A 13,323-nucleotide genomic window follows, 5' to 3' on the forward strand; every position below is an offset into this window, starting at 1 on the left:
TGCAGTTGTCAAATTTGATACACTCTGTTGACTGAGTTAATAGTGAAAGTGTTGCTTTATTTGTTTTCTTCTAATCTTGGGGCATTCAACACAACTCGTGTTTGAAGCCAGTATTAAACATTTGAAAGTCCCCCAGGTGGTTGTTGCGGAGGAGAGAAAGGAGAAGCAGAAAGAGAAATAAATGCCCAAAAACTGAGTCTGGGAGAGTGGCCAAGGGAAGTGGGATGAGATGGCAGGGTGGATGAGAAATTGGGCCAGTGAAGCAATTCGCTCACTCTCACCTTGCCACCAGCTTTCCATGACATCACTTCCACCGATATCTCCTTGAATATTTCCAGCCCAAATTGGCAACCCTAGTCATCATAACGACCAAAAAAATGACTCTCCAGTCTTGCGCTGAAGTTAGTGGAGAACGGGACCAACCACTGGAAATTATAATTGCTCCACCATTGGTGGCCGTGCCTTCAGTTGCCTTGGCCCTAAGCTCTGGAGTTCCCTCTTTCCATTTCTCTGCAATGGCTTTAAGACTCCTTTTAAGACACTCCTTAAAACCTACCTCTTTGATCAGGCCATTGGTCATCTGACTGAATGTCTCCTTATGTGGCTTGGTATCATACTTTGTTTTATAATGCTCTTGTGAGTGCCTTGTGATGTTTCATTACATTAAAGGTACTATATAAATATAAGTTGTTGTTGAAATCCCTGCCTGCTTTCTGGGATTTTTAAAATTTCGTCCTTCCTACCAACGGACTGATTTGTATGTGACATTGAACAGTAAATTGCATAGTGTCCACTCTGGTGACAGAAGCCACAGGCCTTTGTTTATTTCATGTTGCACAATTCCCAATGCCTCGATGTCATCACCTTCTACAATTCTTGAACTTACAGCATGGCCTGTGGACATTTGGTACTTAGCGAATGAAGTAATAAACAGCTGCCCATGATGTAGGGGTATGGCTGCTTTCATGGTCACATTATATTGGCATTTCGCAATCATTTAGGTTTTGTCAACTTCTATTTTTAATCGTACTTTTACTGACAAAATGCCCTGAAATTGTTCTAAATTTTTAGAACAAAACAAATATGATTTAATGGACACATCTGGGTTTGCTGTCAACATTATAAATTTAATTATTTGAATTGAAAGTATATTTTTAGAGGGAGTGAATGCAGTGGATATAATAATCTTGGATTTTCTAGAGTTCACAACTAAGGTCAATACATGTGGAGTCATACAATGAATTGTAGTATAATAGTTAACTGGCAACAAAACAGTAGTAGATAAAAGAAGTTACTCCGACTGACAAATGATGGGAAGTGATGTTCCACAAGGATTGGTGCTAGAGCCACTGTTGCCCAGTTACATACACTATTTAGACTCGAATTGGAAGTATAATTTCAAAATTTGCGGGTGATACCAATTTGGGAGGAAAGAGTAAATACCGAAGAAGACTTAGGACAAAATGTAAGAAGTTAATAAATTTGAAGAACAGGTATGTGAAAAGTAAATTAATGTTGATATAGTCAAGGGTGAGGTGTTACACTTAGGATGAATAAGGAGGTCACAGACTCCTTGGAAAATAAGAATCTAAATGGAGTAGAGGAGCAGAGGGATCTCAGGATACAGATACACAAATCACAAGGTTAACAAGGCCATGAAAATGTGAATAAAGCACTTGGGTTCATTTCTCGAGGACGTAGAATTGAAAAGCAGAGAAATATATTAAGGAACCTTGCAGTACCATACTTGCAATACCCTGAGAGTGGTGAGAATGTGGAACTCACTACTACAAGGAATAGATGAGGGCATAGGAATAGAAGGTTATGTTGATGGGGTTAGATGAAATCAGGTGGGAAACATGCAAATAGTAAAAGTCAAATAGTCTAAGGAAGCATGGAGCCCATTAGGGACAAAAAGGAGACCGTATTATAGAGGCAGAGGACATGCCTGAGATACTAACTGAGTACTTTGCATCTATCTTCACAAGAGAAGAGGATGCTGTCACTAGCAGTGAAGAAGGAGGCAGTAATATCAGATAGGATAAAAATAGACAAAGCAGAGGTACTTAAAATGCTGACTCCCTAAAGCGGAGAAAGCATCCAGTCTATATGGAATGCATCATAATTTACTGAGGGAAGTAAGGGTGGAAATTGCAGAGGTTCTAGCTACAATTTGTCAAGGAGCTGTCATATTGTTCCTAATATTACTGTGGGATACTTAAAAGCAGGCTTGTGTGTATGTGTGTGTGTGGTTCCGTGTGTGTGGCTAATTTAATTAAACTGGAGACGGGTAGGCTGCAAGGTTTAAATTATCAAAGAAGTGAGGTGTAAAACAGGCATTTGAAATGGAGATGAGTAGAGATAGGCTGAGGTCAACAGATACGGTGTGAATTAAATTTGCATTTTTAGATAAGTGGGGAAGTGTTTGATTTGCAAAGGGACATGGAAAATGTTTACAACTGGCAGGATAAATAAGGCAAGGTTATTACGTTGATTTTTTTTCCCCCCTGAAGTGCTGGCCATAATGAGAACATGAAAGTTTGTTATATTCTGGGAAAAGTAATTTCTAAAGACAAGTGGAAAAAATGGGATTTACTGATCAAAAAGGGAGAAATAAATTTAAAGAAGGATGGAAGGCTGTGTAAGGTGTGGTCATGTGAGATCTTGAAAGGTGACTATGTGAAACAGGCTTGGTGGGGGGTGGGTAGAGGGGGGGAACCTTTAACTACCCTGAAGAAGTTTGGTGTTCCAGTGACCAAAGTTGTGTTAAAAGCCTTTGGAATTCCATTGTCCGGTGGGTGCTTGTGGTAATACTGCTGGGTGACTTTATAAATTTGGAATCTATTTGAACTTGCCTTAACCAGACTCCCAACTACACATTCCCTTTAAGTAGAAATTTGGGGAACTGTTATAACGGTGTAACTGAAATCTTGAGTGTGTTTTAAGTTTTTTTTTCCTTTGTTAATGAATGTTTTCATTTAATCTTAAAATTTCTAAAAGTGATAGTGGACTCATTACAAAAACAAAAATACCTTAAAAAACTCAGCAGGTCTGGCAGCATCTGCGGAGAAGAACACAGTTAACGTTTCGAGTCCGAACGACCCTTCAACAGAACTAAGTAAAAATAGAAGAGAGGTGAAATATAAGCTGGTTTAAGTGGGGGGGGGGGGTGGGACAGGTAGAGCTGGATAGAGGGCCAGTGATAGGTGGAGATAATCAAACGATGTCACATACAAAAGGACAAAGAGGTGTTGAAGGTGGTGATATTATCTAAGGAATGTGCTAATTAAGGGTAGAAAGCAGGACGAGCAAGGTACAGATAGCTCTAGTGGGGGTGGGGTGAAGGTAGAGATAAAACAAGTGGACTCATTACGTCTGACTTCAGTGCACAAGCCTTCGCGTAGTAAATAGAAATTGCAAAATCGTTGTGATAGCGTGGCCAAGTTTCCCTTGTGGATTTGGTCAGCCTGATAAATACCACCTGCCATATCATAAATTTTCTAAAACTCTTTTGAATATCAGGGTGGTACTAGAGGACTAGAAGTATACAAAAGCAAAATGCTACAGATGCTGGAATCTGAAATAAAAACAGAAAATGCTGGAAATACTCAGCAGATCAGGCAGTATTTGTGGAGAGAGAATCAGGGTTAATGTTTCAGGTTGTGACCTTTCATCAGAACTGGGAAAAGTAAGAATTGAAGCAAGTGAAAAAGGACGAAAGTGAAGGTCTGATAAGGTGGAAGACAGGAGAGACCAAAGAACTAGTAATGGGACAAGTAAAGAAACAAAAGATGTGTCTAGAGGAGGTGTGAATGGCAGAATAATGAACAGCTGCCAATGGAAAGCAAAAACGAGAGTAAAACCAAATCCTGCAAAGTTAGAGGAAATGAAACGGATGCAGAGATTATGGTCTTTAGTTGCTGAACTCAGTGTTGAGTCTAGAAGGCTATAAGTGTCTAATTGAAAGATAAGATGCTGTTCCTCGAGCTTGTGTTAAGCTTCACTGGAACCTTGCAGGAGGCCAAGGATAGAGGGGTCAGCATAACAGCAAGGTAGATAATTAAAATGACAGGTTCAACAATTTCAGACTATATCCTCTGCCTTCCTTTTGTTTACCCTTTTTTTGCAGGTTTTTGTTTTACGCTCATTTTTCTCTTATTTTTGCCTTTGGATGGTAGCTAGTCTTCATTCTGCCATTCACACCTCCTCTAGACACAACTTTTATTGCTCCCCACTCTCTCTTTAACCTTACACCAACAACCCTTTTGTAATCTAAGCAATCCTGCCTTCTACCCTGTCACAGGCCTTCCCCTTTGTTCTTTTTCTTAACTATCCACTTTCACTTGCTCAAAACTTCTAACAATTCTAACTTTTTTCAATTCTAATGAAGGGTCACAGAACTGAAATGTTAACTCTGTTCATCTCTCCACAGGTGCTACCAGATCTGCTGAGTATTTCTGGCATTTTCTGTTTTAATTTCAAATGTTGTTCTCCTTTTTAGAAAAGAGAGAAACCTGGTAATACAGACCAGTCTTCCTAACATTGGTGGTGGGGAAGCTTTTTTGAGACGATAATCTAGGATGAAAATAATTGGCATTTGGAAAAGCATGGATTAATAAATGGAAGGCAGTGCAGATTTCTTAAAGCCAAAAGGAAGTATGCAGTGATGTTCCTGGTAGGGGGGATGGGGAGCAGTATTTGGAGCACTGCTCTTTTTAATATATGTTAATAATAGTTGCTTGGTAGACAGAAGTTGGGTATTGCTGAAAAGAGACATCTTGTGTAAGACAAAAAGCTTTCTCAGCATGTCTCTCTCTTTTTCATTCATACATACGTTAATAACCTGGACTTGCATATACACAATGTAATGACAAAGTTTGCAAATGATACAAAACTCAAATGTAGTGAACAATGAGGAGGATAGTAGCAGACTTCAGGAGGGCTAGTGAAATGGACAGACACATGGCTGATGGAATTTAACACAGAAAAGAATGAAGTGATGCATTTTGATGGGAAGAATGAGAGGCAATATGAACAAAATGGTACAAATTTAAAGGGGTGCAGGATCAGAGAGACCTGGGGTGTGGTCTTTGAAGGAGTAGGGCAAGTTGAGAAGGCTCTTAAATTATATGGGATCCTTGGCCTTGTTAATAGGAATAGAATACAAAAGCAAGGAAGTTCTGAAGAACTTCTGTAAATCACTGGTTAGGCCTCAGCTTGAGTATTTTGTTCAGTTCTGGGGCACCACACTATAAGAAAGGATGTCAAGGCCTTGGATAAGATGCAGAGATTTACTGGAATGGTAGAATGGATGAGGGACTTCAGTTATGTGGACTGGGTGCTCAGCCTAGGGTTGCTCTCCTTGGAGCGAGAAGATTAAGAGGAGATTTACTAGTAGTGTTCAAAATCATGAAAGGTTTTGACAGGATAAATTAAGAGTTACTTGTTTCCAGTGGCAGGAGCATGGGTAACCAGAGAATGCAGATTTAAGGTGATTGGGAAAGAAGCAGACGTGACGTGAGGAGAAATGTAGTTGCATTCAATTTGTGATCTGGAATAGGGTGCTGGAAGCAAATTCAATAACACTGAAAAGGGAATTGGATCAAAGATTGAAGGGCAAAAAATTACAGGGCTGTGGGGAAAGAGCAGAGGAGTGGGATGAATTGGATAACTCTACTAGCACAGGCATGACGGCTGGGTGGCAGCTTTGAGTGTAACATTCTGTGATTCTAGGAACCGTGTGGAGCTGTTTGGCAGTATGACCTGTTTCTGTACTGTACATTCGATGACTGAGGAGTCACATGGAGCAGCAGAATAAAGTGTTCAATGTATTGGATGGAGGACAAGCAATGGTTGACTTTTGGAACTGATAATGACTTGAGACAAAAGAGCAGATGAGAGAAATGTAGTTAAATAAAAGGCATGTGTGACATGCGGGGAATGTGTGAATTGTTGAAGCCAGTCAGCTCAATTGGAGAGGGGAAGCGTGAAAATCTGGCAAAGGAGGACAGGCCTTAGAGACTCAGAAATAAAAACAAAATGCTGGAAATACGCAGATCAGGCACAATTGTTGGAAAGAGAAACAAAGTTAACGTTTCAAGTTGGTGACCTTCCATCAGAATTGGAAGAGTTAACGATGTAGCAAGATTTAAGTAAGTGTAGGGGCAGCGAAAGAGAGGAAAGGAAAGAACAATTGGGAAAGTCTTCGATAGAGTGATTAGGACTGGCAGGAGAGAGTAAATGACAAAAGGAGATGGTAATGGGACAAATGAAGAAACATAAGAGAAAATGTAAGTAGCAAAAGCAAAATTATTGGCCACTGCTAATCTCCTGGAAAAAAATGAGAGCATAAGTTATGATCTGAAGTTATTGAACTCCAGGTTGTAAGGTGTTTAATTCGAAGCTATGCTGTTCCTCGTGCTGCTTCTTCTGAGCTTCAATGGTTCAGGAGTCTCGTGGTAGGAAAGTAGCAGATTGTACCAAATTGCCAGCTTGACTTCCTTTTGAGCTGGTGGATTCTGAATGAACATATTCTATAGAATGTGGGGTATCTCTGTTGCAGGGTCAGCTGGTGACGCTCTTGGATGACAACAGTCTGCATTTATGGAAGCTGAGGAAAAGCCCAGATGGACTGAGTGTCCTAAAGGAGGAATCTCGTTTCGATCTACGAGGGCAGCCCGGGTAAGATTTTAAACCGGCTTGGCCCGAGTGAGGTTTGCACTGTCCAAAATTGTGGGGGATGCGCACCAGCGGTTTTAGATTTATTGAGCGAGTGAGTTTTTTAATGTTTGCTTTTCTTTTGGCTTGCAGGCTGTCACATGATCAGTGTTTATTCTCTGTTCAACTAGGACAGATTACAACCATAACTAAATAGAATAGCAGAACATTAGATATACTGATATTCACTAAATAAGGCGCATTATGGTCACAAGGGCTCACACAGGGCACTGAATACAGTCTAATGTTGGGATTGTCAGAAATTGCTGTGACTCTAATTGATGGCTCAGGGAGTTTAATAGGTTTCAGAATGTTACAATCCAGCAAAATTCACCTTGAGAACGAACAGGTTATCCAGTGCTTCTGCTGTCCACTGTTATCTGATCTAGTGAAGTCGTACAGTACCAAGTGGGATCAGTTACACACACTGTTGTCATGAGTGTGAAGCGATGCTACAGACCTTGCTCTAAGGCCCAGAGTATCCCTGGCTGTCAGGAGCAGGAGGTCTGTGTTGGTTCTGCATCCATTCAGAAGATGATGAACGTGCGAGCAGGATTTCTTCCATTTCCACTCCAGTTGTACGCTGCTCGAGAGGCCACGTAGAGCTGTTTGAGCAGGGCAAGTGTGCATTGTATAATTGTCATTTATTTGACTCAATAACTTTACACGGTGCAGAGTTCTGGTTTCTCGATCTTGCTGTTCTCAATCAACTGATACCCCCTGTGACCTGCTTGTTTCCTGTTTACAGTGCTCCGCCAAGTGTCACTACCATAACAGTGGTGCTCCCTCATTCGCCTGGTGATGTGTTGTTCCTGGGGACAGAAGGCGGCTGTGTGTTTGTGGTCGAACAGCCATCCTTCAGCGAGCAGGAAGAGAGAACCATCAGTCAGGAAGCTGTTCTACAGAAGTAAGGCTTCTGTTCATTAACATGCTTCAACCTGAGCCTACCACTGCCACCTGCTTTATTATTACTATAGATTATAATCTGATGACCTTTATACAGATGGTATTGGACAGGAGGAGCTGTTATTCATTACCCCACTTCCTTATTTATTACTACTGTTTTCTTTTCCTTTTGAATAATTGAAGGATGTTGGTGCTGGGGGTGAAGTTTGGTCCCAGTATCGCCACGTGATTTTTGCCAAGATACAATTCAAGTTTTCCAATCTTTCTCTTTCTCATTCACTTGCACCTCTGTTGCTTTAGTTCTTTTTTTCTCCTTTCTTCCTTCAAGTATTAATCCAATTCTTTTTTGAAACTCTTTCGAGTTATCAACAGTCACAGATTGCAACTCTTTCGAGTACAATCACAGTTCTTGGTTTCCGGGAGTGGGACACGAACCCACAACCCTCTGATTCAAAGGCGAGGATGCTATGAACTGAGCCACAGCTGACACCTCCATTCTTTTTTGAATCTGTATCCACCTCTCCACCAGGCAGTGATTTCCAAATCCAAACCACATGTTCCTCATTTAGCCCCAGGTTCTTTTGCCAATCACCTTAAATCTGTGCATCTGGTTATTGATTCCTTCAGCCACAGGAAACAGAGTTTCTGTTTAGTTACTCTAAATCCTTCATGATCTTAAATACCTCTATGAAATCTCCTCTTGGCTTTCTTTATGTCACTCCGTTGAGCATCCGTCTGGTAAAGGAAGATGCTGGAGCCAGTCTGTCTTCAGCATATGTTATACTGGGTTTTGTAAATAAACTCAGTGCAGACTACTTTCCCCTTCCAACTGGTTCTTATATATGTGCCCTAACCTTCCCCAATTAGCATCAGTTGCTATTAATTACTAAAGCATGCACTAAATTGTCACAGCGTTTGCAGCATTAACACTCTGTTCTAAGGAGAACCCCAGCTTCTCCAGTCTATCTCAACTCTCATCATTCTCTCATTTCTCTCCTATCTCCCTGCAAGCCCCCTGAGCTCACCTAGCCCATGAGAGCTACCACCTGCTCCCTCTGCCCTATTCCTGCAAAACTCATGACCCTGTTTCCCCTCCCTCAAATCTGTCATCAGCACACTCCTGTTTAAAAAAAAATCCTGACCTTTAGCCCCTCTGCTCTTGCAAACTACACCCCATCTATAACCTCCCATTCTTCTCAAATTCTTGAACCTGCTGTCAACTTCCAAATCTGTTGTGATCTTTTCCCACAACTCCATGTTTGAATCCCTCCAATCAGGCCTCTGCCCCTGCCACCATACTGAAACGGCTCTTATCAAAGTCACAAATGACATCCTATGTGACTGTGACAAATGGGATTAGTTTATTTTTAAATGGATTTCCATTGGAATCAGTTGAGAAGCTGTATTGGTCAATTGTCAGCTGCCATGATGTTGAAGATTGCTGAGGTTACTGAATAGTTGTATCTGGGTCCACGTTTTTAGCATCAAAACAGAGGTTTGATCGATCATTGGCATTGGAAGACCTGTCAATTGCCACCTTGTTACACATGCTGGTTATTGAGTCTTGTTCTAACGGTCAGTGATGTCCCTGCCCAGAATCCTTAATGAGCTGTCTGGATGTCTCACATACTCCCCACCATTCTTTATAGGCCCTCCTCCAGTTTGCTCTTCAGACCCCTCTTGGTTTGGTTGTCTCTGCCCCCGCCTCCCTTCTCATTGACAGACTGTGATTACAGTCCAGGGGTAAGTTGAATGGAGGCTGGTGAGAAGAGAACAAATTTGAAGTGAAAAGTAACCCATTTCTGTTCTTCCCTCAGAGTGCCTGATGATTATAGGAGTCGACGCTCACTGGGATCTGTGGAGGCCTTGCAGGAGAATCCAAGAAACCCCCAACAGATTCTGATTGGATATAGCAGAGGCCTTATCATATTGTGGGATTTACAGGCTAGCCAAGCAACACACCACTTTCTGGGAGATCTGGTACAGTCTTTTTAATCCATTCTTGGGATGTGGATGTAACTGGGGAGCCCTTTAAGCGTTTGGTAATGCTGTGTCTGTTTTCATTCACAGCAATTGGAGAGTGTGACCTGGCAGAGGGATGGGCGACAGATTATCAGCTCCCACAGTGATGGCAGTTACTGTCAATGGCCTATATCAAATGATGACCGATTACCACAGCCTCTAGAAAACAAAGTGCCTTATGGTCAGTATGATCCTGCGAAACAATGTCGCTTGCACTGAAACGCCAACAGGGAGGCTTTTTCTAAAAATATGAATTGGAAAGCTTAGTGCGCAGGATCCCTGAAGGTTAACAAATTTGCTGCATCTTCTGTGCACTTTGCCCTCCTTTTAAATAAATAACTTGTCCAGTTCATTACCACCTGACTGCAATCTGCTAACTCAGCACAGACCGGGGCAGAGGATGAGAGACGGAGGAAACGCAAACGACTAGAAGAATTGCTTTGCTACTGCTGGAGATGAACGTGAATAAGAAATTAGAGCTAATTTCCTAAATGGTATCTGGCTTTCGGTACATGTCGCAGGGATGTACAGGAGCAGAAAAAGATATTGAGCTCCGTGTGATCTCTGGACTTCAGATCTCTGTTACTAAGCTTTTTATCTCCTTGTCCACAGGTCCCTTCCCTTGCAAAGCAATTCCAAAGATTCTTTGGCTCACAACCAAGCAAAGGTAAGTCACTGTGCTGCTGTTGATCAAGTTTAGTGCAGCAAATGACTTTGTGCTTGCATGCAGAAGACTGGGAAAGGCCAATAGTTCAGGAATAGGAAGGATCAGCTGGGGGATAGAAGCCGGGGGCAGGAATACAAGGCTGTCTAGGAAGGTTTGTTGAGCATGTACATTAATGCAGTATTGTGTGGTTAGAATATGGTAAATAAGTGAGCAACTGACACAAGCTGCCACACTAGGCTGTGGTATTGTGGCAGCAGAGATATGGATCAAAGAAAGGAAGGATTGAAAACTTAATATTCCTGGCTACAAGATTCCGAAAAGGGAAAAATGGGAGTTGGCAATATTAATCATTGGGCTTTGAAGGATCAAAGACAAAATCCCTTTGGCTATAATTTAGGAAGAATAGAGGACCACTGGCTGGCTATTTACTACAGGCCACCAAATAATGGGAGTGATGAAGGGGCAAATTACAGGAAGTTGCAAGAACTGAAGTGGTGATAATGGGGACTTCACTTATCCTAAGGAGAATGGGATGATAACATTAAAAGACAAAGAGGGGGGGAATTCCTGAATGTATGCGAGAGAATTTTCTTGATTAGCTTGTTTCCAGCCTCACTGGAAGGACACAGTGTTGGATCTAGTTCTCCAGGATAAAGTGGGACAAGTGGTTCATGTTTCAGTGGGGGAGCATTTGGGGAACAGTAATCACAATATCAATGGCTTCACTATAATTATGGAAAAGGGCACGGGACAGTTTAGCATTAAAGTACTTAATTGGAGGAGGGCTAACTTCAGTGAGCTGTAAAGGCATCTGGCCCAGATGGATTGGAATCAAAAATTGGTCAACAAAACAGTAATTGAACAATGGGAGGCCTTGAAATTGGAGAGAGTTCTGATACAGAGTACACACATTCCTATGGTTGGCATGGGGGTCGTGCAGCAAAGGTAGACGCAAGATGTGGAGGTGAAACTAAGACGAAAAGAGCACTTATGACCATTGTTAGGTGCATAGTACGGTAGAGAACTAAGCTGAATATAAAAAATACCAAGGATATTTGAAAAACAAATGAGGGACACAATGAGAATATATTATTGGCTAACATAAAAGGGAACCCAGAGTCTTTTATAAACACAAAAATATTGGAAAGGCAGTCAAAGAAGATTGAGGCTGGTTAGGAACCAGAAAGGAGCTCTTGGAGGCAGAGGACATGGCTAAGGTACTAAATGAGTATTTTGGCAGCATCCTCTTCTCTAATGAAGACGTCCAATGTAGTAGTAAAGGAAGAAGCAGTAATGATATTGAATAGGATAAAATAAAGAGGATAATGGATTGAGTTGGCAGCCCTCAGCGGAAAAGTCACTCCGTCTGGAAGAGAAGCATTGTGTAGTTTACTGAGGCAACTAAGCATAGAAATTGTGGAGGTTTTGGCCATAATCCTCCTTGGAGAAGGGAGAGGTGCCAGAGCACTGGAGGATTGCAACTGTTCCACTCCTGCTTAAAAAAAAGGATGGGGAGAGAGGGTAAACCTGACAACTAAAGGCTAGTTATCCAAACTTAGATGGCGGGTGAGGCATTTAGAGACAATAATCTGGGACAAAATTAATCGGCATTTGGAAAAGTAGGAGCTAGTAAATGAAAGACAGTATTGGTTTGTTGAAGTCAAATCGTGTTTGACTAACTTGATCGAGTCCTTTGAAATTACAGAGTTAATATTGTGTATGTGGACTTTCAAAAGGTGTTTGGTAAAGTATCATTTAAGACTTGTTGGCAAAATTGAAGCCCATGGGATTAAAGAGACATTAGAAGCCTGGGTACAAAATTGGCTAAGGGACAAAGGAGGGTGGAGGGCTGATGTGGTTGTTCTGCGTGTTGGTTTTTATTCTGAATTCTGTGGCGCAATAGTCTTTGGGACTGCCTTAGTATCATCAAACTGTCTGTAGAGCCGGACTAGATTCATACCAGAGGTGGAATGCTCTCTTTCTGCAGGACTCCGTTCATTATCTTCAAAGGAGGGATGCCTCGGGCCAGCTATGGCGACCGGCATTGTATCTCTGTCCTACACGGCTCCAAGCAGATTGCATTTGACTTCACCTCCCGAGTCATTGACTTCTTTGTTGTTGATGAGGGTGAATCTGAATCAGGTAAATGGTGTTAGCTGTCTGTCCTTTTTTATACATGGTCTTGGGGGGCAGGGTGGGGGGGAATCCTTGTCCACTAACTTGGTCCATAATGTGATTAAGCTGGTGTGCTGCATGTTCCTGCTTTGTCTTTCCTGTTTGTTAAATGGTTTCTCAACAGCAACATATGAATGGACAGTGGGTGTAGAAACTCTACTCTTCAGCGAGTAACTGAAACATAAGGATCAGGCTCCCAGCACAATTTCCTACAGGAACTTAAATATTCATAACTTAAATGTTTCTGTATCTGGGAGTGTTCGATGGGACAGTGCAGAGGGAGTTTTATTCTGTATCTAACCTGTGCTGTACCTGCCCTGGGAGAGTTTAATGGGGACACTTGACGACATTCACATGTGACTTTAAGATTAAACTAAGTACATGTCCAACTAATTATAAGCCTTACAACCAAACGTGGCAATTTGTGTTGTCATGAGGGTTCCTACTTACATTCTACTGCAAAAGCTTAAAATTAGTTTGACATTTGATGAGGTAACTACAGCTATTAACACTTCCTCACAGGAAATTGTTTACTGTTATCACCCTGTAGCTCATCCATCATACTTCCTGTGATTAAAATTCACCGTATATGTTCAGTTTGGCTGGTTAATTATTGATTTATTGATTATAACATTTTAGGTCAAGTCCCACAGACTCAAGGAGCTGCAGTAATCTTATGCAAGGGTGTTCATGATGTTATGAGCAGGGGTTTCTTTATAACACTGGGGTGAATGATTTAATTAACAAAACAGAGCAGAAGGAGGATATTGTGTAAATCTAATGGGATGCTGCAGTTCAAACAAGGAGATCTGAAGGGCCACCAAGAATACACTTCT

The 13,323-nt window shown here is 41.6% G+C and overlaps 1 protein-coding gene across 4 annotated transcripts in view; it reads left to right on the forward strand.

Moving 5' to 3' along the window:
• The window catches only part of llgl2 (LLGL scribble cell polarity complex component 2), a 144,400-nt gene that overhangs the window by 89,151 nt on the left and 41,926 nt on the right, over window positions 1-13,323 (forward strand). For all 4 annotated transcript variants that reach the window (XM_078570640.1, XM_078570639.1, XM_078570642.1 and 1 more), the window contains 6 exons: window positions 6,563-6,681; window positions 7,466-7,624; window positions 9,441-9,603; window positions 9,694-9,826; window positions 10,258-10,312; window positions 12,300-12,454. In XM_078570640.1, the coding sequence (XP_078426766.1) occupies window positions 6,563-6,681; window positions 7,466-7,624; window positions 9,441-9,603; window positions 9,694-9,826; window positions 10,258-10,312; window positions 12,300-12,454 (784 nt within the window). The remainder of the gene's footprint in view (window positions 1-6,562; window positions 6,682-7,465; window positions 7,625-9,440; window positions 9,604-9,693; window positions 9,827-10,257; window positions 10,313-12,299; window positions 12,455-13,323) is intronic.

Source organism: Cetorhinus maximus, chromosome 24, assembly GCF_964194155.1.
Source record: "Cetorhinus maximus chromosome 24, sCetMax3.hap1.1, whole genome shotgun sequence".
Taxonomy (NCBI): domain Eukaryota; kingdom Metazoa; phylum Chordata; class Chondrichthyes; order Lamniformes; family Cetorhinidae; genus Cetorhinus; species Cetorhinus maximus.